Source organism: Polyergus mexicanus, unplaced genomic scaffold, assembly GCF_030449975.1.
Source record: "Polyergus mexicanus isolate NDT 795.1 unplaced genomic scaffold, iyPolMexi1.0 SCAF_21, whole genome shotgun sequence".
In the NCBI taxonomy this organism is placed as follows: domain Eukaryota; kingdom Metazoa; phylum Arthropoda; class Insecta; order Hymenoptera; family Formicidae; genus Polyergus; species Polyergus mexicanus.
This window is the reverse complement of record NW_027223341.1, coordinates 251,201-274,495: the sequence shown is the minus strand read 5'-3', so window position 1 is coordinate 274,495 and position 23,295 is coordinate 251,201. Positions and strand designations below refer to the sequence as shown.

General features: G+C 30.1%; 1 protein-coding gene across 6 annotated transcripts in view; it reads left to right on the top strand.

The window, feature by feature from the left end:
• Nmdar2 (NMDA receptor 2) overlaps window positions 1–23,295 on the top strand; it is a 160,860-nt gene that overhangs the window by 123,238 nt on the left and 14,327 nt on the right. For all 6 annotated transcript variants that reach the window (XM_070311990.1, XM_070311992.1, XM_070311991.1 and 3 more), the window contains 4 exons: window positions 198–612; window positions 2,781–2,964; window positions 3,530–3,668; window positions 13,945–14,177. In XM_070311990.1, the coding sequence (XP_070168091.1) occupies window positions 198–612; window positions 2,781–2,964; window positions 3,530–3,668; window positions 13,945–14,177 (971 nt within the window). The remainder of the gene's footprint in view (window positions 1–197; window positions 613–2,780; window positions 2,965–3,529; window positions 3,669–13,944; window positions 14,178–23,295) is intronic.

Here is a 23,295-nt window from a genome sequence, read left to right as displayed (position 1 = left end):
TTCAAGTTTTATATTGAAATATATGAGAAGAAACAGATAGTGGATGCAGCGCAAACATCACGAGTTTTTGCTATTTTAAAAGTATTTTTTATTATTATTAAACTATGATATTAAATTCGGACGAAAATATATCGTCTGCGCGTGTTTCGTCGACATTTGCAAAATATGAGGAAAATGGAAATTTTGTCGGTTCGCAGCGGGCATCGCAGAGCAGCTTGCAATTGCAACTGGCACCGTCATTGGAACATCAAACCGCGGCAATGCTGAGTATCCTACAGAGATACAAGTGGCATCAGTTTAGTGTCGTCACGTCGCAAATAGCTGGTCACGATGACTTCATACAGGCGGTCAGAGAGAGAATCTCTGACATGCAGGACACATTCAAATTTACCATATTAAGCACCTTTCTGGTCACTGACTCACACGACCTTCAGGAACTCGCAAAGAGTGAGTCCCGAGTGATGTTGTTGTACTCAACTAGAGAAGAGGCGATTCATATCCTAACTGCTGCCAGGGATTACGGAATTACCGGCGAGAATTACGTGTGGGTTGTCACGCAGAGTGTTATCGAAAATTTGCAAAGTCCTAGTCAGTTTCCGGTCGGAATGTTGGGTGAGTAGAAAAATTATTTACATCCACGTATTTGCGGATTAACGGATTCAAAAATTTATACAAACTCAAAACGTAGCTCCTAGTTCACGGATACCTGGCTTTATCAAATTAGCGTAAACTATGACCCGCATCCCGCATATACCATATATCCCGTATACTACATCAACACTTGTGGTAATTAATTTTAATTAAATTTATACAATTGCTATGATTTTCACTAAAAGTTGCTACAACAAGTATTGTATTTTCATATTTCAAAAGCTACGCGTTTAAATCAATAAATAGAAAATGACATAAAGTGTATTCATATTTATAATTCAGAAGAAGAATTTGAAAGAGCTAGATATATTTATAATTGTAGTAAAGTTAAGTATACAACACTTTCATTATTCAAAATAAAATATTACACAGAATAGAGAGTAAGATAAAAGCAGAAAAGAGAATAGAATAATTGTTATAGAAAAAAGAGTAAGATAAAGGCAATTTTTGTGATTTATTGATGTAGAATTCGTTTAGAGAATATATATATATATATATATATATATATATATATATATATATATATATATTATATCATATCTCTCTCTTGAATGCATGCGGGAATTGCAGTGAAGCCAAGACTGTATTTACACATTCGTTACACATGTGTTAACATTCAGAATACGTCTTTTATCGGGAAGAATGCACGGATTCTCGAATGGATATATATATATAGACAGAAGAATTATTCACACCGTGACCAGAATCACGGAGACGGAAAATTGATTCCTTTCTCGAGATTCTCCCGAGAATATCCTTGAGGGAAAAATAAATTCGTCGAATTCCATCCTGTAAGCCACGTGAAATAACATAACTCGGATTGAATCTCTCACGTTTAAATTTTCGCGAACTAAAACTGGTGCGTAAACTCGCACTGTGTATAAAACGCAAACACCTCGCGTTTTTAAACGCGATCGCTGTGAATTGAGCAGATCATATGTTACTTTGGCTCAATATTATTTTATAGCATTGCCAAAGTGCTGTTTAAACATCTTTCGAAGCTACGGTTGTTTCAGATAATACGGGAAAATAAGAATTTTTAATATTTTATAAAAAAGTTTGTTGTATGTTGTTTGCAATTTTAAATATTTTTTATAAGAGTATCTCGCAAAGTATTTAATTAATGTAATATAAATGTCATATCTAAGAATATATTTATATAACGTAAATTTTGTTGATACAAATCTCTCCGTTTGATTTTGTCAAAAAATAAATTTGCTTTAGTGATTTTTATATAAATCATCTGACGTTTTTCGATATATCGATTTATCTATATTTTTCGTATCTCGTCGACATTTTCAATATTTATGGAAATGCAGTTGGCACATTGTATCGCACAAAAATCTGGTCGAATGAAGCGCGTCTTGCGATGTGTAAATTTTCCGTGAAAATTCTTTTCAAAAAGGAATATACACCTTGTATGTGTTGTGAAGCAAAACGAAAATTCCTTAGAAATAAATTTGAGAAATAAAATTGACAGCGGAATTTATGCGTTTTACCAGGAAAATGTAGAAAATTGAAGAGAAAACTTTTTATTATTTTTATATTTCTTTGTTTTATGTTTTATATTGCATTTATAGAATTTATCGTTTACTTATTCCCTATATTTGAACCACGTAAATATCTAATATTTTAATATTCAGAATTAAAAACTCATAAAAAATCTCAAAGCAAAAATTCTGTTTTAGAGAAATGATAAAATCATATTTTGATGACGTAGAATATATTTTTCTAGAGTAATTTTTTGAAACAAACGGAATCATGGATTTATTCAGAAATAAATGAACAAATTTAGAACACAAAGTAAAGCCCCCTGTTATTTCAAGAATGCAATTTCTGTAAATATTCGCAGGCTCGAACAAAATTACGAGTATCAAAGAGGATGAGCAATAATAATTTCTGTATTGAAAAATGAAATCCGTGTCTCGTGAATTATTTGCAAACTCGCTTAGTCTCTCATCCATTTCCATCCGATTATTATCGGTAGAAAAGGGTGAAAAATACAGAAAATCTCGGATATGATTTAATCGGTTTTCATGCAAGAGAGAGAGAGAAAGGGCCAATATAAATCTCGCTAAAGTAATGAATTCAGCTTAACGAGCTTGCTCGATACCTTTTTTCTCTTGCAGGTGTGCACTTCGATACGAGTAGCGAGAGCTTAGTAAGCGAAATCACGACGGCAATCAAGGTCTATGCTTACGGTGTCGAGGACTTCGTCAATGATCCGAAAAATATGAATCGCAGCCTGAACACTCAACTGAGCTGCGAAGGTGCCGGTGAATCACGGTGGAACACGGGGGATCTGTTTTTCAAGTAACTTTTAGCAGAATTTTCTAAAATGCTGATAGATTTGTTCGTCGTCAAGCAAACTTTTCTGAATCGCAGCAAAATTTTTCTTTCAACTTTTTATTTCATAATAGAATTTTTTCTTTATTTAGCAGATTTATATAATTTTGTGAAATGCAAAAATTGTATTTTTCAAATTATATATATATGTATATAATTTTTTACTATATTACAACATCACAATACATATTATAATATTTATTTAATATTTATTATTTAACATTTAATATTTATTATATATATATATATATATATATATATATATATATTATAATATTTTTCACGAAACTTTAACGAGTTATACGTAATATACATTTATATTATATAAATGTCAAAATTTTATATATTAATACTAATATGTATTTTTTCTCCAATTTTATTTTCATATATTTAATTATAATTTTTATAAAATACCTGTGCAAAGAGAGAGAGAGAGAGAGAGAGAGAGAGAGAGAGAGAGAGGGAGTTTTTACGTTACATATAACATATTATAATATATTATATAACACGTTCTATTATTTTCTCTATCTAGATATTTGAAGAACGTCTCCGTCGAAGGTGATCAAGGAAAGCCAAACGTGGAATTTACTCAAGATGGTGTATTAAAGGCGGCGGAGTTGAAAATTATGAACCTTCGACCGGGAGTTAGCAAGCAGCTCGTCTGGGAGGAGGTAAATCCAAATTTTTTTCCATGTACTTTATCTTTCGAAATTTCATCTTTTGAAAGTTATTACTAGTCACGCCAAAGTGTACATAAATACAGCTTAGGGATTACAAATAAATTCACAAGACGCATAAATAATTAAAGCATTGCATCAAAACTAGAATCCCGGCGTCATTACTCGGTGCCGAATACTAAATTTCTTCACAACATTATTAATACAATTAGACATTTGCATGTATTTACATAAAGTTTGCATAACAAACGATAAGAATTCGTAATGTTAAAAATTCCTACTAAAATCACACGTGCAATGAAAAAAAAAAAAAAATCACAAACGGATAGAAGTTACGTGCTAAAAATATTTTTTCTTTGTAACCAACATTAATTATTACACAACCAAAATTTTTACACAAAATATTACAAAATAGCAAATTCACTGTGTTGATGTATTAAAAAATCATCTCGACAATGATACATTTCCGGAAATCTCTTATCACAGAAAGACAATACTTATTTTTTGATAAGGGATACGGTAGTCTGTATTATATAGGGGACGTTTTGTTAGTTGCAAAATAGTGCCAATAAATTTATAAACTTAACACAATTCGTTAAATCTAAATTTTTAGAAAAGAAAGTTCTTATAAAAATACGCAATGGGCCAGAAGATTTTTTTCCATCGTCGCGCATGAAATGGTTTCGTACCGAAGAAGCGTTATCGAGCAAAAGAGCAGAATTTATCGCCCTCGGATGCCGAAAAGGCTCAAAGGGAACGCGCTATATATAACACCGCGATCGTCTCTTTCGTTACGTCGGATTTACGGCAGTGAGCCGCAGAATTGCGGTAAACTTTAACTTCCTTTTGCGTCCGGCGATCACTCTTGAGAAAGCATTCGCAAGTGAACGAGAGTCGCAAAGTGCCTCTTTATTAATCGGCAGAACAATCTAATTATAATCCGCATTCTTTACCGTTTTCATCGTGCGGCATCGGATCATCCATGTAATAAATTAATGCGATAGCAAAGGTTTCCTTGGCTTCAGTCGCTCGGATTTTCATCGCGAGCTAAAGCACGTTCTGCCGCGCCGATGCTTTCTAGAAATTGTCAAGCTTGGTCGAACGATTCATAATCGTGTTATGAATTGCCATGCGAGATATTTCAAGATGCACTAGCTTCTATTGTCAGCGGAAACAATAGCAATACAATTGTCACGTACGCAATAGTCGAGAGAGAGAGAATATTACGTGGTGCTTCGCCACGGATGATATTACTATGGTATCCTCTAACGCGCTCTATGGAAATTTCCGACAAGGAAGATATCGTCTTAATGTTAGGAGAATTTTTTTTTAGTGAGCTCGGGGTATATTATTTATAAAGTTGTGTACTAGAAAATCCGTACATAGCTTTTAAACGGTTTTCAATTTTTTTCAATACATGAAATTATGAAGTGCACGTGAGTGTTTATTTCGGAGGAGATATTCTTTTACCATATTGTAGAATTCTATTATTTTATGTTCTAAGATTTATATAGTAGAATGTATAATAGCGTATTTTATATTTTTGTATATATATATATAGCGTTAGACAACTCTAATTACATAGATAAATTATATCTTTTATGCTCTCTACAGCTATTATATTGCTTTACAAGCTAAATAAATATAGACAGATAAATGTGTATGCATTTAAAAGAACAAGAATAATGAAAAATACTACGTTACAATAAAATATATAAAATTTACTTGCGCGTTGTGCAAATTAATTACAAATTATTATTTATTTTTTATAATTGCTATTATATTTTTTCATTAATAATAATTTATTCAAAATTCTTAATTTTTTTATTACTTGATTTATTGCTGCCGATTTATTTGATTTATTCATTATACAACCATTAAATTGTATAAAATAGGTAAATAAAATATATATAGCTACATGTATATACATCACATTTTATGCATATTTTCTTGTCTATGTATAAACTTTTCTGAAGTCATCGCCATATTATAACATATCGTTGAGCATCTATCAAAAATTTTTATCATTTTTTTTTTTATTTTGTAAGTTTTAACAGCAGTATTAAGTTTCGCAAAATTGATGGGAATTCTAGCGAATTTTAATCTTTTAACGTTCACTTCGCGACATGGATCCATCTTTGTTCGGCATACCAATTTCTGAGAAATTCTTTTGTCACCTCATTAAAGTTTCAAACGGTCGCATCGTAAGAACAATGATGTTTCGACTCAAGCAAGAATTTATTCGCTTCAGTAAGTTTGCCGATTGGAGGTTCATTTTACCGCTAAAATAGATTTCTTTTTTTACTGAGTATAAATTTTCTTACTGATTATAAAACTCTCAGATATTTTATGCTCAAGCTATGAAATTTTTTTTGCACATAATATTATTGTACTACATTATTATACTTTTATGTCAACATAATTACAGATTTAGAAATCCATAATTACGTTTAGTAAAAAATGACAATTCAATATTATATAAATATTATATATTTCTTTTTTGTTTATAAAACATTTATGATTCATGTTTATGTTATAAAATTGTAACGGACAAATTATTTTTCAAAGTTTCCTGTTTTTAAACTTTTATACTTTTAGGCTGCTAATTTTACGATTTAAAATTTAAAAAAAACTATTACAAGTTAAGATATATATATGATATATGTAAAGTTTTTTTTTTTTTTTGAGATAATAGATATTTTCAAGATGATATAATTTGGACAAAATATAAATTTTAAATTTTCTCCCGATTGAAAGAGACGCGATTACATTATTTCTCCAAATGTAACATTTTTCATACATGACCTATTTATCCACGCTTATTTTTGCAAAGCTATAATTAAAACGCTATTAATCTAGTATCTAGCTCGTCACGTAACGAAAGCTACGCTAAAATTTCATTAACTATCCTGCGACCGGCGCGGAACGACGGGACGCGAAACTTTGTTATCCCGACACCCGTGCGACACCCATTTCAATTCTAACAATTTGCGCGCAGGTCACAATTTTAATTATTTCTTTTAATTCGAAAGGAGACGATCGTCTCAGCACTTTGCCGCTTTCACGAGCTTCTCGCACTACGCTTGTCGACATCTCGTTTCTAATTATATCTTTCGTTCATATCATGCTGGCACAAATCATTGTCGACAGACCTCAGAGAATACCGTATTCCCATTTATTCCCTTGACAGTGACGTTCTTCCGTTTCGCTGCTAGAAATAATTAACCAGAGATATCGAAGGCGAGCTTGGTATTTCCGGCGTAAGATCGAGCTGACAAGTTGATAAAGGCAAACGGCAGCGTAATACGTGGATATAGAGAAGAAAATGCATGTTTTTAAATTAAAATATAATAAACTCAGAGATTTTTGTTTTTAATTTTATTTGATTGAAGAGCCGTTGAAAGCAGGTAGACGGATAGGTGATTCTGGCTTTCTACAGAAAATAATAAGTCTACAATGTTGATATTTCATGCTACGTAAGATACACGTCAACATGGCATAAATAAAGCTATCGAACGTGAATTGTTTCATATTACGAGTTTAGTTTATTAGAGGCTTAAAGGCAACGAAACGTTTAGCATCTTTGAAGCTACATAATTAAATTCAATTATTCTTTAAAAGTCGCAAAAGAATTATGTTTCGGTTAATGTTCTAAAAATACACTATTGCATTTCATATAATTTATCTGTATAATTATTTATATTAATTAATTATATTAATGTAATTATTTATATTAATGTAATATTTTTTTTATCATATACATATATCGTATACAATAGTAGCGCTTTTCTTTTGCAAGAAAATTAAATGTTATATTTTTTTATAATATTTTCTCATAAATCCCATGGATTATTTTTTGCAAGGGATGCTTTTTATCAGTAAATACGTTTGTCCAATTTGTAAATGCAGTTATTTGTAACATGGAGAAAATTTAATCTTCTTTCGATACATGTACGCATGTACGCATCTCTTCTTATTTATTCTTATATGGGGAATTCTCATAGATAATGGATATCTGGTGTTCATAGGAAAATTTCAGCGATACTGATGCATTATTTTCCCGGTATACGCGTGTTTTCCGCACATTTCGCTACTAAATTGGCTTTTGCAAAATAAGCGGATTATCGGATCAAAGTCCGATCGTGGTCCGGCATCGTCGAGCGGCATCGCGCGTGAAATGCGTCGATCGACTAATCACGTTAGGTATATATATATGTGTTAAATACCCATTCCCCCTTCCTCCCCTTTCTCACCCAATTCAAGAATCGCTAAACTCGCGTCGGAATGCAGTTAAGTCCGCGCCCTCTCTGTAATTCGCGCAATCGTGCGAAATTAGGTCGTCACTTAGGAAGATGGAGTTAGAATTAATTAGTGTACATGCGTTTCTCATTCGTTGGCAGGATAACGCGCACGACTCTGACAATCAACTGTACACAAACGTACATGCAGCGGACACTCGCCACTTAGTTCGATGTTTCGAACATCGAGCTCCTCTTGTTTGCAGAGTGAGATAAATTGCATTGCATAATATACGTGAGAAAATAATCAACATTCATTTATTAATCATAAACAGTCATTTTCAAGTTGCTCGAGTTACGTCCTTTTCCATTCACCTTTTCGATTGTAGTGTCCTCGGGAATCTCTGGTCTCCAAACGAGCTTGAAAGTTGTCCCTTCTCGAGGGAGGAGGTTCTTAAGGGAAAATTTATGCCGGAAGTTTTACAGATTAGAGGGCAATCCAACGGGATGCCTGGAATCGCGCCAAATAACGTGCGATATATCGTCGCAAACGATTGCGGTAAAACGTGGGCGATGTACAACGCACAATATAATCCCCGTTTCCTTTTACCTAACCAGGCTTATCGAAGGGATAGCCATTGTGGTGGCTTTATGTCGCGGTCAAAATTTTCATCGGCCAATTAAGTCTTCTAGTCGAGGCCTTTTCGGTACTCCTTAATCCGATAAAATGGTTTTGCGTGTCACACACTGTTAAATTCATAAATATATCCGGATATTGTAACCGAAGAAAGGAGGCTACTAAAGGCTACTAAAAGCTAAAGAGGAAGAACTAAAAGCTCAACAAAGTCATGTTAAAAATATTTTTCAACAGTTAGATTGTGTGAAAAGTTAAGGACTGTTTTTTTGAAACAGGCATTTGATTTACGACATATATTTTTGTGTTTGCAAGACAATATTTTATATAAAAAATAAATAGAGCATATAGAATTGCTTTCATGTGTGTTATGAAATTTTTTCTTCTAATTTCTAATTCTGCATTATTTCTGCATTTTTCTGCTGATTTGTTTATAAATTAATAATTATTGAAGATAAATACTAATTATTTTTTTAGATTATATATTATTATAAAAACTTACTATGTAAATTAAATTATCAAATCAATGATCTTTTGTTTTCTTGATAAAAAAGCGATATAAGTTCACTTAAATTAATAAATATATTTAAAATGGCGTTAACGCGCAGTAAAAAATATTTATTGTTTAAATGGCTCTCACACGTACCTATACTCGATATGTCAATATGCAATGTCTCTTGACTATAATTATTGTACTACAAACTTTGTGCTTCACTACGGAGCAATAAAGTGGTTAACAAGATGTAACTGCTAGCATGCCGCGAAACAGGCGGCAAAACTTATAATTAGCGAACACGATGCGCTAACGAGATTATTATAATCAGAAGATTTCATGTGATTTTACGTTACATTCTCCGCGTCGACACCGCGTTGACACCGCGTCAAAAGATCATTTGTGATTGCCTTGACGTTAAACATGACAGAGGATATTAACGCCAAAGAACGCATTACCGCGTACATAACGCGGCATAGTTAACCGTATAATCTCGAGTCTGCGTAATGAAACGTAACCTGTTTATTAATTCATAGCATTGTTAACGTAGTCATTAATTCATCATCGTTGTTTTGTAGCGCGGGCGCCATTTCGCGAGATATTTCCCACAGCAAAAGTTTAATTTCCGAGCGTTTCCTGCGATTCATCGACTCGCATTATATTGCGATTCGCTATTTAAATTAATTGAGTAATGAAAAAATTAAAATATATATATTGAATAATGAATAAAAGAAATATATACATGTGTATATTAATTTGATCGACCAAGAATTAAAATAAATATAACGCAAAGATCTAATAAATGCGTGAAAATAAAAATATGGGAATTGGCGTATAATGTCTTTCGTACATTTGTATTATAGTACCAATAAATATGATTTATCAGATATTAAAATTATTATTATTTAATTGCTATTTTTCTGTATTTAAATATAAAAAAAAAGATCTTGTAAATAGTATGTAATGCATAGTTGTTTATTTTATATATACAGGTCTTATATTCTTCTGAAATTTATAATTATCCTACTTCGTATCTCTTTCCCATTCGCATATTCCGTTTGAGGTTGCTTTCATTAATTTTGTTCGGCTTTCGCGTAACCATGCGTTAACGTATGAATACAATACGTATGCGCCTCGTAATTCTAGTATAATCTGAGAAATATTTCTAACGAAATGCATACGATATGATATCTGCAGCTTTTGATATTAAATTACAGACATGAAAGTCGGATGAAAAAGTGGATGAAAAAGAAAAGTTGAAAATGCATATAACATTAAATTTTTTAAAATTACGAATGCGCGAAGTTTTTGGATCTCCAATCTTCCGGAAAGAGATCCTTATCGAATCGAGCATTCTGCTTTGTTTATCTCTCCGTAGTCGTAGGAATGAAAAGTGGACGATCATGCTGCCGTATATAGGCGCGTATGGATTTTCATGACGACACGCTTGGCGCAACCCTATTCTTTCGTGCAGTATCGGTTTCTAATATGTAGATGTCTCGTCCGCATCGAAATGCATCGCCGGTAAAGGCTCTACATATTCAAAAGTTAGGCGCCGCTTACGCCGATGCAATTTCGTTTTATTAGCCCTAGGGGAAGTTGTTATGTACTTTGCGCGAGGGACCATCTATTTCCTTTGCTATAGTACATGACTGTCAAATAAATTTTGACGGTTGACGGAAAAAGGCTGCCGACAGAACGTGCAATACATAGAAGAAATAATGAAAATGAACAGCGTGAACCTTACGTTGGTTATGTGCAAATAAACCGGTTTCTTGTTCGGTCTCTTGTTTACATCGTCGTAAAATTACTTTTATTCCTTGAATCGGACATTTTGGGATGCATAGAATAAATCAATTCGCGTTCGAATACACTCGATTAAATGCGCCAGACAAACATCGATGAATAATTGAAGAAGTACAATGGAAATTTATACACTCTGTTTAGATTTTCCTACTATACGTAAAAGTAAAGTTAAAATAATATAAATATTATGGATAATTTCTTTAGAAAAGAGAAATAGAGAAAAAAAAGTAGAATTAAAAATATTTTGTGTAAAATTAAAAATTTCATATAGGAAGAAATATAAATGGAGAAATATATGTAAATAAAATATATAAATAAGATAAATATATACAATATAAGAAATATATATATATAAAGGAAGAAATATAAAAATTATATCTCTTTAAAATTTGACATTAATGAAGTTCACGATTTTTCATTAAAAACGTATTAATTATAATTTATCATAATTTATTACATTATAATTAAACTTCTATTAAATTTTTATAACGGTAACCGCGCAAAAAAAATCTTTATCTCGTCTATTCTTCTGAATACTTGGAACAAATTGATTTTCGATAACATGTAATAAGAATAAAAATTGATATTACTTTTTTAGAAAATTTGAATTAACGGATAATTTCCACAAACTTTGTTTGATTTTTTTCTTTCCATAATAAAGAAATATCTTTCTTGATAAGCTCGAGAATTTATCTTCAATTATCAAAAATCAATATTATCGGTATATTGTCGATATTTGTATTAAAGAACAAGCGCAAAATACATTTTTTTCATGATTCGCGATATTTAAATCTTTACGCTTTAATAAGCATTTTTACAAAAAATGAACTTCCAAAACTACATTCTACATAAGAATTATATTGCGTTATATATAAAAATATTTTATATACATGTGTATATATATATATATATATATATATATTATTTTACATACATATATATATACATATATATACACATATACATATATATATATATATAAAATAATAAAAATATATAAATAAATAAATAAATAATATATATATAAAAAAAAATCTTTTTTATATGTAATAAAAGTAAATATTTATGTAAACAAACATTCTGTGTAATTTTCATTCATCCAGCATAACTCCTTCTTGGTGTTAGAATTTAATTTTCTGTCAGTATATAATTATAATGATGGTATCGTAAATAAGTCTATTTAGGGTATGCATAATAATAACTAAAGATCGACAGATTTTACTTTTTGACATGGTTTTTAAGAATGCAATGCGAAGAAGATGCAGAAAAGTAGACATAAGTGCAATTTTAAAATTATTCTTGTTAGCTACCGACGCAAAATGATCACATATTCTTATTCGGGTGAGTTTCAACATGTGGGATTATAAATTAAATCCATGTTGTTTTCATATTTTGTTGATTTGCGTTCAAATTGTCATGCGAAACTTTAATAAAGTTTTTAAAATATTGAAAAGGAATAAGTATGAAATTTTTAATAAATTAGTTATTTAATTAATATTTGATATCTTGTAATAAATTTTGATAATTATATATTGTGGCAGAATTGTGTTTTTCTTAATAAATCGTTGATTATATGTAAATAACAATGTAATATTCTCGTTATTAATATTTATTTAAACATAATAATAATATCCATTTCTAATTTTAACGTTTTCTAAAGATATTCTTTTTAGAATGTATTTAAATATAATATCTTTATCCTATATATATTTTACTTCCTACTTACAAAGTAACTAAAGAAGGAACTGGACGAATTAACTATGTCAAAAGTTAATAAATTTAATATATTTTAAGATTCACGAATTTGATATTGCGTTACAAGAAGCATTTTTAGCCTTTTAAAATATAAAATTAATAATTAATTTAAAAGTTAAAGTGTAAAGATTTTTCCTGTATAATATAACTTAATCTTAAAATCGTAAATATTACCTTATATGCAACTAACTTTTGTATAGTGACTGTACTACGAAAATAGTATAATGATTGTACACAAAAATTCATGAAAATAAAAATTTTGGTTCTACAAGGCAAATTTTTACTATAACTCGTCAATAAATTATTAATTTTATATTTTAAAAGACTAAAGCGCTTCGTGCGCAATCTTGTGCTTCAAGCTCATGAATTTCAAAATGTATTAAGTTTATTAACTTTTGATGTAGTTGGTCCGTCCTCTTCAAGTTACAATTGAACCAATCATAATAGCGTAATGATGAATTTTCTAAGATGGTAGGATTGGCGAATGATGGATGTATTATAAAATTTTCATCTCGACGTTGACTAATGGCGCTCCATTACCGAGCACAGTTTCATCTGAATAGGAAGTAAATTGCACGCCCGATAGTGAGAGACGATATGCGTGGGAAGCGATTGAAGTACATGACGAATTTCAGTTTACATATATCGATCTGACTCTACTTTCGTACTAAGTCATCACAAAACGATTCAGGAAAGTGTCGGAAGAACTTTGTAATTTCATCACCGTATCGCATCATATTTTCATCGCTGACGTTTTCTTCCTTGCTGAAAATAATTTTATACGTAATCAAATATAAAGAGTTAACGATGCAAAATTTAAAACAATAAAACCAAAGTTACTCGTACAGTCTTTCACAAATATTTTAATAAAAATTTTAAGTACTGTAAAAAATTTTTAGAAGCTGATTATGATTTTCTATACAAAAAATATATCTTTTAAATTATTTAAATAGATCTACGCGTCAAGAGTAGCATTTTAAAATTTTACTATATTATTCTCAAAGAGAAGTCACAAGGTACAAGAAAGAGAGAGATAGAATATGCTCATCAAAAATTATATAAACCACAAATACGCAAAGAGAAAAAGAGAGAATGAATAACTACAAGAATAAGTGAATCCACTAGTAGAAATTTTCAAACTTGATGCGTTAATAAATTAATGTCGAGTATTTCTTTAATGTATTGTGTGTTTATTTTTACGTTTTACTTTTATACAATATTTACTTAATTAAATTGTTAAAGATATTTTTTTCTTTTATATTAATAACATGACATACACATAAGAAAAGATTCATTAAAATTTCTGTTATGTCTAATCATATTTTTTGGTCTGCTTGCTCACAGATCGGTGTCTGGAAATCCTGGGAAAAAGAGGGTCTGGATATCAAAGATATCGTTTGGCCGGGCAATAGCCATACGCCCCCGCAAGGCGTGCCGGAGAAGTTTCACCTTAAAATAACCTTTCTGGAGGAGCCACCCTACATCAATCTTGCACCGCCTGATCCTGTGACCGGAAAATGCTTGATGGATCGCGGTGTTCATTGTCGAGTGGCCAAGGATTCCGAAATGAATGTCGAGTAAGTTTGAGAAATTAAATACTTTTGACGAAGGAATACATCCGTTCGCCAATAGCTTACATTGATATTTGCAAAAACTCGCTCTATTCCTAATATTATATTTATATTGTTACGCCCGCGGAGATCGCGAAACCAGAACGTGATAATATATACAATAATCCTAAATCCTAATATATATATATATATACTTTTATACACATTTTTCATTAATACAATTATTTTCTGGCCCGCGCAATAAATGTTTCTTTCCAAAGATTTGTACTTTATATATTATGCTTTATATTTATATTATGTAATAAATAATTAATATTTTACACGGACAACATTCTTTTTGCTGAAATGAAAAATATTTTAGTATTGAAAATCAATAAGAGACATGTACCGGGTCATATATCGATTTTAATTATTGTGCATTGAGAAATGCAATTGCTTATAGTTTAAGCTGTTATTTACTGTGTTGTTAAACTGTTTTATATTTAAAAGAAAACATAATATGTGTTTCATGTAAAGATTATAGATTATAGATTGTAGAGATTACCTGAGAAATTAAAAGATGAAGCATCGCGATAATAAACGCGACTGATCACAAGGGAATAGACTACTCGTAAATGTCTGACTACATGCTAACTATTACTACTTAATATCAATGTTTCGTGTGTATTTTATTTCGTAAAATTTCTACAACTATCTCAACTTATTATTTTTATTTCTTGTCGATGAAATAAGAATACAATAATAACAAAAAAAGAAATTAAATTTATAAAACTTTAAATAAATTGTTTCTTCTATTTACTTTATTTTATTCTATATTCTATTTATTCTATTATTTTCTTTTATTCTACTTACTTTATTTTACTATTTTACCTTATTTCACATTTCTACAACTTATAATGTAACCGTTACTGAACAATAAGCAAACTATAATGATATTTAATCAGCGTTATCATGAATGATTTATATTAGCAATGCTAGTATGACATATTAATTGTTGCAAACGCTTTAGCTCATGACATGCTAGCGGAATCAGAATTTATAAAATTCTGATAAACTCAGCGTTGCTTTTCAATATAGACTAAATATTAAAAATCCGAACGTTACGCTGCATCCTTATTTTGATTACAAGGAAGTTCTAGCAAAGTACATTGATCGCTTCTATACCAAGATGGAAAGGACCTTATGCACATTCGATACAAAATTTAAGGGCCACCCTTTGAAAGCATTGAAGAAGCAAGGTTGAAGTAACATTTGCACTTCATAAGAGTTAAAAATTGACATTTATAGTGATATATAATGACGTTTATCATACGGTAAATTCATTGAGAAGCACTTTGCAACATGCATTTGGAAACATCTTCAAGTATGGGTTTCATATAACGACAGTAAACGTAAAAAAATGTTATTGCGATTGTTATAATGATTTTATTTAATAGTTCAGCCATGCTGTTTTTATTGACTCGTTTGTATCGACCTTTGCGTTAAGCGCTAAATTGTTGAAATTTATTGAGCGTATTCTCGATGCCGTTATCTAATTTGGAGTGCCATCGATATTGTTTGGGGTTACAGTCTCTACCAAGCACTCTCCGCATATATAACAGTATTTATTTACACGAAACGAGGTCACGCAATATACGTTAAAAACTTGTTTCCGCTTGAATAGTATAGTGCATGCGACAGTTGTTGCAGCATACGTTTTCAATGTAAACTCAAGGATCTATGGAAAAATCTATTTTTGTATAAAACAATACACAGCATTTTGCTGAAAACTATGCCAGGCATAATAGCTCTCTATATTCTGCTATATTGTTTCTTCTGCATAGCAAGAGTAAACCCATACAGTACAACAATATTATTATATTTACGAGTTATTGGTTGCAAAAAGATTAAAATTTGGAGATCAATATTGTATTTTCAAATAATAATGCACATAATTCTCAACAAATTTTTATTTTGGATATTCTTCAATTTCTTTTTACTCGTTCATATTTGCCTTCTCGTTTTATAAATTTTGATTTTAGAATATTTAGTTTCTTGTACACTGCTAGATTATATATATATATATATATAAATATAATATTTTTTTTCCGAATATTATTTAATTATTATTATAAAGTTGAAAATATACGAATAAAATTACAATTTATTGAAACATACAAGAGCAGAAAAAACAGAATGACAACTTAATACGTATTTGTATTATATATATAAGGGGATCCTGATTTGAATCGCAGTTAGCGTGCCGACAAATTTCTTAAAAATATATGAGAAAATAATAGTGTGAAAGTAATTGAAACCGTTCTTTCTTTCTTTCTTTCTCTTTTTTTTCTCCTTTGCATATGCGCAAAAGGGCGTTAGGAAATTATCTCGAAGAGAAGAATATAAAGTAGAGAAGAAGGAGAAAGAAAGAGAAAAAAAACAAGAAAGAGAGAAAAATCAATTTTCTGTTTCAATTGTCGATGTCACAACAATTGGCTCATCTCAGGATAAATTTGAAAAAGAACATACCGGATATTCATGGTAGTTTTGTATAATATAATGTGAAATTATAATCATTTCGATTAAATGCTATATATTATTTTAATTTGAGAAATGTGTATTTTATTAAATTTTTATGAAATTATATTAATATTGCTTATAATGTTTCTACTTATTGCTTTATAATTTATTACAAATTTTATTAATGTCCATATATAAATTAAATTATTTATATATAATTTAATATTAGATAAAATTTTCATTTATAGAGAGTTTAAAAAGTAAATTTTATTTTATGTTAGATGTATTACAGAAATACTTTGAAGATTACTTGAAATAACTAATCTTAAATTAATTAGATAAACAATTGCATCACGCATCACGCTGGAAATAAGTCGAGCGCTTATACTTATTGCGGTAAAGAGCGAGAATTTATGCTTATTACCTTTCCTCCAAGGAAGAATATTTCGGGAAAAGTATAACTAAAAACTCTGTGATAAGTTGTCACACGAAAACTGTCGGCATAGGAATTTTTCTTCTTTTAGATAAATTTCAGAGTTACCGAATGTGCAGCTTTATTTTTAAATTTACAAATATAAATATGATTATTGCAAAGATAATAATTGTATGTGATGATAACGCGCATCTTTAATAATAAAAATGTAGCTAACTTATGTTTATCTAATAGTTTTAGTATTTGTCTGAAACGCATATTTATATTTATTACAAAATTCTCGTCCATTATATTTGTTTTAATAATAATATACGATATAAATATTTTGATTTCAAGTCATCAAAAATTATTTAAAATATTAGTTTAACGATATATATTTTATTTGTTATAATGATTTATATATAGATTATTCGTAAAGTGTAACAAAACACATGCACATTTAAAGTTTCTTTATTGCGGAACGCGAAGCATATTCGATTCTTGTTTTATTAATGAAATAATGCTTTTTATTTTAATATTGTACATTGAATTAACGAATTTCCCGTAGCGAAATGTATTCGTGATCGCAGGTGTGCACGAGAGATGTATATTTAAATAAGGATGGAGAGGAAACTGCAAAAAGTTAAACCATTAGTGGAAATACTGCACATTGTTTTAATTTTTTATGTACAGTGTAAAGTAACTAATTGGTGCTAATAAAATATAAAAATCGTATTCCATCAACTGTCGGAGAAAAAATGGAGAGAATTAATTGCTAATTGTACAGCCTGTGAAAGAACAATGCGTTACTCTCCCTTAACGAATTAATATTAGCGCTGTAAGAAACTTGCGAAGGTATGCTGCTCACGATGCAGAATAATTGGCAATTGATTACATCTAACGTAACGCTTCACCCATAATATACTGTCGGCGCGAATGCTAATTTGTCCATGGTACAGTTTCAAATTTTTCTTCAATCTGAAGATCACGTTTCTAATTAGGTTATAGTATTACGAACAAGATAATAAATAATACCTAAATTACCTTGCTAGGATCGTTTTCAGCAAAGAAAAATGTGTCTTTGCTTGCATTTTTAATGAATTTATTAAAGTTTATTGTAAAATAAAATCTCTTTTCTCTAAGCTTTTTTGTGCGTGTGCGTGTGTTTATACACGAACAAGATTGCAATAGCGATAAAATTAATTAACCGAATTATCTCTTTTTAGGTTCTCTGATAATCTGTTTCGCAAAAATAAAAGATCATTTATATTAATATTTTTTTAAACACGTTTACACACATACGTACACATATACATACATATATATGTATATATATTAAAGAAAATATCGGGAAACTGTCATATAGTTAGATAATATGGTAGATGTGTACTCGACAAACTACGATCCCCGGACAAGACCGCGAGACTGTGTATTAATATGCAAATCGTTTTATAAGTACTGATTCCTTTACTGGAAATGGCTAAGATATACAAAAAGCGATGATCGAATCTTTGTCTGAAACACGAAAGGGACGGTGAACGCGTTTTTGCAAGGTACATATACAGCTTCTCGTAGCTTGAAATGCAGCTGAATCAGAAGTGGATAAAACAGCATTATGTATTCTCATACGAAACCATATTAATCTCTAGATACCCAGTTTGATTTCAAGATTTATTACGCGATTATAAATTATCAAGATGTTTTATGGGTGCAATACGAGCAATTTAATGCGTAAAAATAATAAGAAATACGACATACATGTTTATATATGAATTTTCTTCATTATTTCTATATATTAAACTCATTTCTAAAGTTATGCTGGTTTATTAGAGCACTCTCTGTATTGGTGTGTGGTGTGATAATTCGGAATATCATATTCTCCTACATATGAAGTTAATGAGGAAGCATCCTTTATCTGAAACTCTTGTACACATGATAGAGAACTGAGTGAGCCGCTTACTAGGTTGAACTCGAAAGTATCATAATTAATGATGATGAACTATAATAGACAACATCCATTTTGCTCACAAAACAATATTAACAACTTAGCCAATAATAGTTTTATATTAATCGAACACACGCGAATAGAAGCATGGAAAATTTCTAAACTTTGTTTATTAATTATAATATAATTTTAATTAATTATAATATAATTTTTATAATTTTAATATAATTGATTACAAATGACAAATTTTTGATACATTTAATGAAAATATAATAGATATATAATACTTGCGCAATTATTTTTTCAAACTTTTTGTTATTTAGCAATTGGAATTTTTTCTTTATGTACTTGGCGCATTGTTTTTATCTCTGTGAAGTTCTTAGTGGGCAATACTTGCGTAATCACCTCCTTATTATCTAAAGTATCTCTAGTCGTATATTTTGACACGTACACACATATCAAATATCTCATTATTCTAATCAAGTCAAACTCTCTTAATTACTGAAGCTTCCGAATAATTTGGAAATGCAAATCGGTGATAATCCACAGTTTATATTCACGGCGCGTTTCTGTTAAAATAAGGATTAAGATTTATAACGGATCAAATATTTTCGGCAATTTCTATCATATTAATTCGCAAAATCCAGATCATATTGCGTAAACGGATATTGGGATAAAGACCTGGATGCCCCGCGCGAGCGAAATGTCGATACGAGAAGTAGCTCTCCAACGGAACTCTTGTGTAACGCTCCTTGGAAATAACAACGACCCTTCTTATTTGTTACTTAAGCATCCTTTATAGCAATCTTATACTTTTGTGTGACTGAGAAAAGAATCTGCTTTTCGCAAACAAATAGCACACTTGACAGACCGCTGAGTAATTCGATAAAATTTCAATTCAACAGCCGAGAAAATTCGTTCTAAGAAAATTAATTTTTTTAGGACTGTTATTTTTTTATAAAACAAAAATGTAATTAAAGATTTTCTTTAAATTTATATTAAATTAAATAAAATTTATAAATTATATTCATAAATTTTTGTATATTTGTCAAGAAATGTGCTATAGTTTAAACAAATACCTGCAATATATTTTCTTTTGTTAAACAAATGCGATACAAACATTTTTCGTCGTTAATGAAACTGAATAATATAAAGTTATTTTCTGCTTTTTATTTCATTGATTTTTAATTTATCATTTAAATTATCAAATATATGATAATTTTTGCGGCAAATCATCTAAAAATTACAAGAGTAATTGAGCAGCATAAGTGACAGCACTTTATAAGAAATATTTTGCCAAAGAAAAAAAATGGATCTTGATCAAGAGATTAATTGCGAGAATGCGATATCTCGTATCGCACATCAAAGTCACTTAATCTTTCAGAAATGATTTATTTGTCAATTGTTCCACAATATGTTCCACATAAGCTATCTCTCTCTCTCTCATTCATTTTTCACGTTCCTGATATGTGCAGTAGAATGGATTCGAGTTGATAACCATTTCCATCGTGACAAATCACTGTCGTTGCATCGATCCAAAATGCGAATTTAAAGCGCATTTTTGCGGCATTTGAACAACCGCGACCATTGAAGCACAAACAATGAGAATATCTAGAACGGAATGGAGAGTCGGTTTTTCGCATTATTAGAAACGAGAGCGATTTTGCATTAATTGCAGCCGATGGAACTGGTACGTTACGCGCCTCTGGGAACATCAGCATCAAGACGTTAACTGAAATTATACGCGAATGAAAGTCGCGATTAATGCGGAACGTTGTTTTGCGTAATGCACGTGTGCTAGTTTTACGCTCATATTACGCAGTCGCGATAATAGTCGCATGTTACTGTCAGACAAATATGTTTGTGACTTTGAGTGCACTTTATTGCAGCTGACTGGCAAGAGAAATTTTGTGTGTCACTCAGTGTGTAAGTTAGGAATCAAGAGTATACACATTTAATTTTGCGATAGGGTAGCTTAATTTTTTTCCAATTGGCTTATAAATTCGTCAATTTTATTATTTATTATTATAATAATATATAGAAGAAATGTTATAGGTGAATATATATATATATATATATATTGTAGTATGCATATTACAAAACGACGTTATAAAAAACCGACCATAAAACTTGCCGATACGATTATGTTTGAAAGCACATATAAAACTGGACATAATATTTTTTTACACGATGCTTATCTCATATAAATAAAAATATAAATTTTATTTTGAACTTGACTAATTTTCATAAAATCAATATTATTTTAAATAGAATTTTGTTTTAATGAAGATTTGAGTTTCTTTATATAACTACAAAAGTTTGAAGATAAAGAAGAAAAATGCATTTTTTGTATATTACATTTTTATTATGTAATTATTACATAAGAAAAATAAAATTATTTTTACAGTAATTGTAAAATAAGACTCTTTAATCCAATTTGAAGCATAATTGGGATTTAATCGATAGAAAAATAAATAAAGTCACAATAAAATATTACATAATTTAATATCGGCAAAAAATATTATCTAACAACAAGTGTATATATATATATATATATATATATAATTTACTTAATTATTTTATAACAGTAGATGTTGAAACATTATCAGAAATTTTGTGTAAAATTAGATTATTTCAATAATTTACATAGCTCTTTATTGCATCTGTGAATATGAAGAATTTTGATCTCAGATACATCGGACCGACAGTAGCAACTCGCGTATATTGTATTAAATTTCAGGATTATTCCGTATTGTTACTTTATAAAGGATCTTACTGCACGGAGCAGAAAACTCATTTCCATTCCCCCAGGAATTTGCAGCTTTATCATTGTAAATTTGTCGAAATTCTGATGAAAAGTAGAGAAGATGCATTTATATAATATACAAATTATTTCATATCTTTATAAATTATTGGTTGTATATATTTCCGTTAAAGTCGATACTAGTCGACGTCACTGATTGGCGCTAAAACACAATAGGAAAATTGATGCGAGCAGCTTTATTGATCTTGGTTATAGAGCGTCAGAAATAATTCATGATAGAACTGCCATCGTTCCATCATGCATAATTTTGATTGCTCTTACGTGAACGAGCTATTATTTGTATACTGTATTTAATTAGAAATCGTGGATATAAAACCTATATATTACTAATTGTTTTGAAAAATAACAATCTAATAATTTATTGAAAAACGCAATTTATTATAAATTTGTCTATCCTTTACATTGATTAAAGAGATATTAGGCTTAATGAAGCTCTTGAATAAAATGTCTGGAAATACTGTTTTTGAAAAATAAAAGAAAAAATTTAATCTATCTAATCGAGCTCTCTTTAATTAGTAACATCATAAATATAACAAAAGCGCACCATCATCTTTTTAAACAATAAGAAACGTAACGTGAAATTAATCTACATAGGTTTATTATGTATATACAACAAATTGCCATACGAAGCGTAACGTATATTATGTCAGGCAATATTGCAAAGGCTTATGTTGAAAGCATCTATGACTGAACTATGAAAAGTAATATTAAAGTTCTCGCTCTCGATCCGACACGTTACGCGACTGCAACTGAGGAGTCGAAAGCATTACCGGCGCGAATTTCTCGCTTTTAATGCGACGTTACATTTTTCTTAGTAGCAACAGCAGGCACGCTCTCCTTCGAAATTGTGAGCGTTTTTTACGTGCTGCTGTGAGAGAAAAAGAAAGAGAGCAGCAATAAACGTCACTGCGTGCCGTTTACGACTGTCCCCGCCACGATACTTTTCTGGGCATCGTCGCCAAGCTGACCTACGAATATGTATTCGATTTTTATCACCGCCCCGCAATTCCGGCATATGCTTCCATTGGGACCTCGCTCTTTTGCCTTCTTACTTTTTTTCTCCCTAACATTACAAAATATATTTCCCTCTTATCTGCTTTACTACGCGCGCGAACTTTCGTTTTTATACCCTCTTCACCTTGACAAATATTGCCATTTGAAACAAAAAGGATGCCTTATTGTACGTTGATGCATATTTTCAGTAGTTAAAATACACTTATAGTCGGACATATTTTCATTACGTTAAATCCAAATCTTTCGTGAGTGACTAGAGTTTTAATTGATATAATTATCTTATTTTAATTAAAGCTCTATTAAAATTATTAGAATTTTTCTTTAAAAATATATTTTTTTATATAAAAAAATAAAACTATATATATACATATGTACTTATATATTCTTGCATGGTCTCAAAATCTAGAATAATATGAAAGAAAGCACGCTT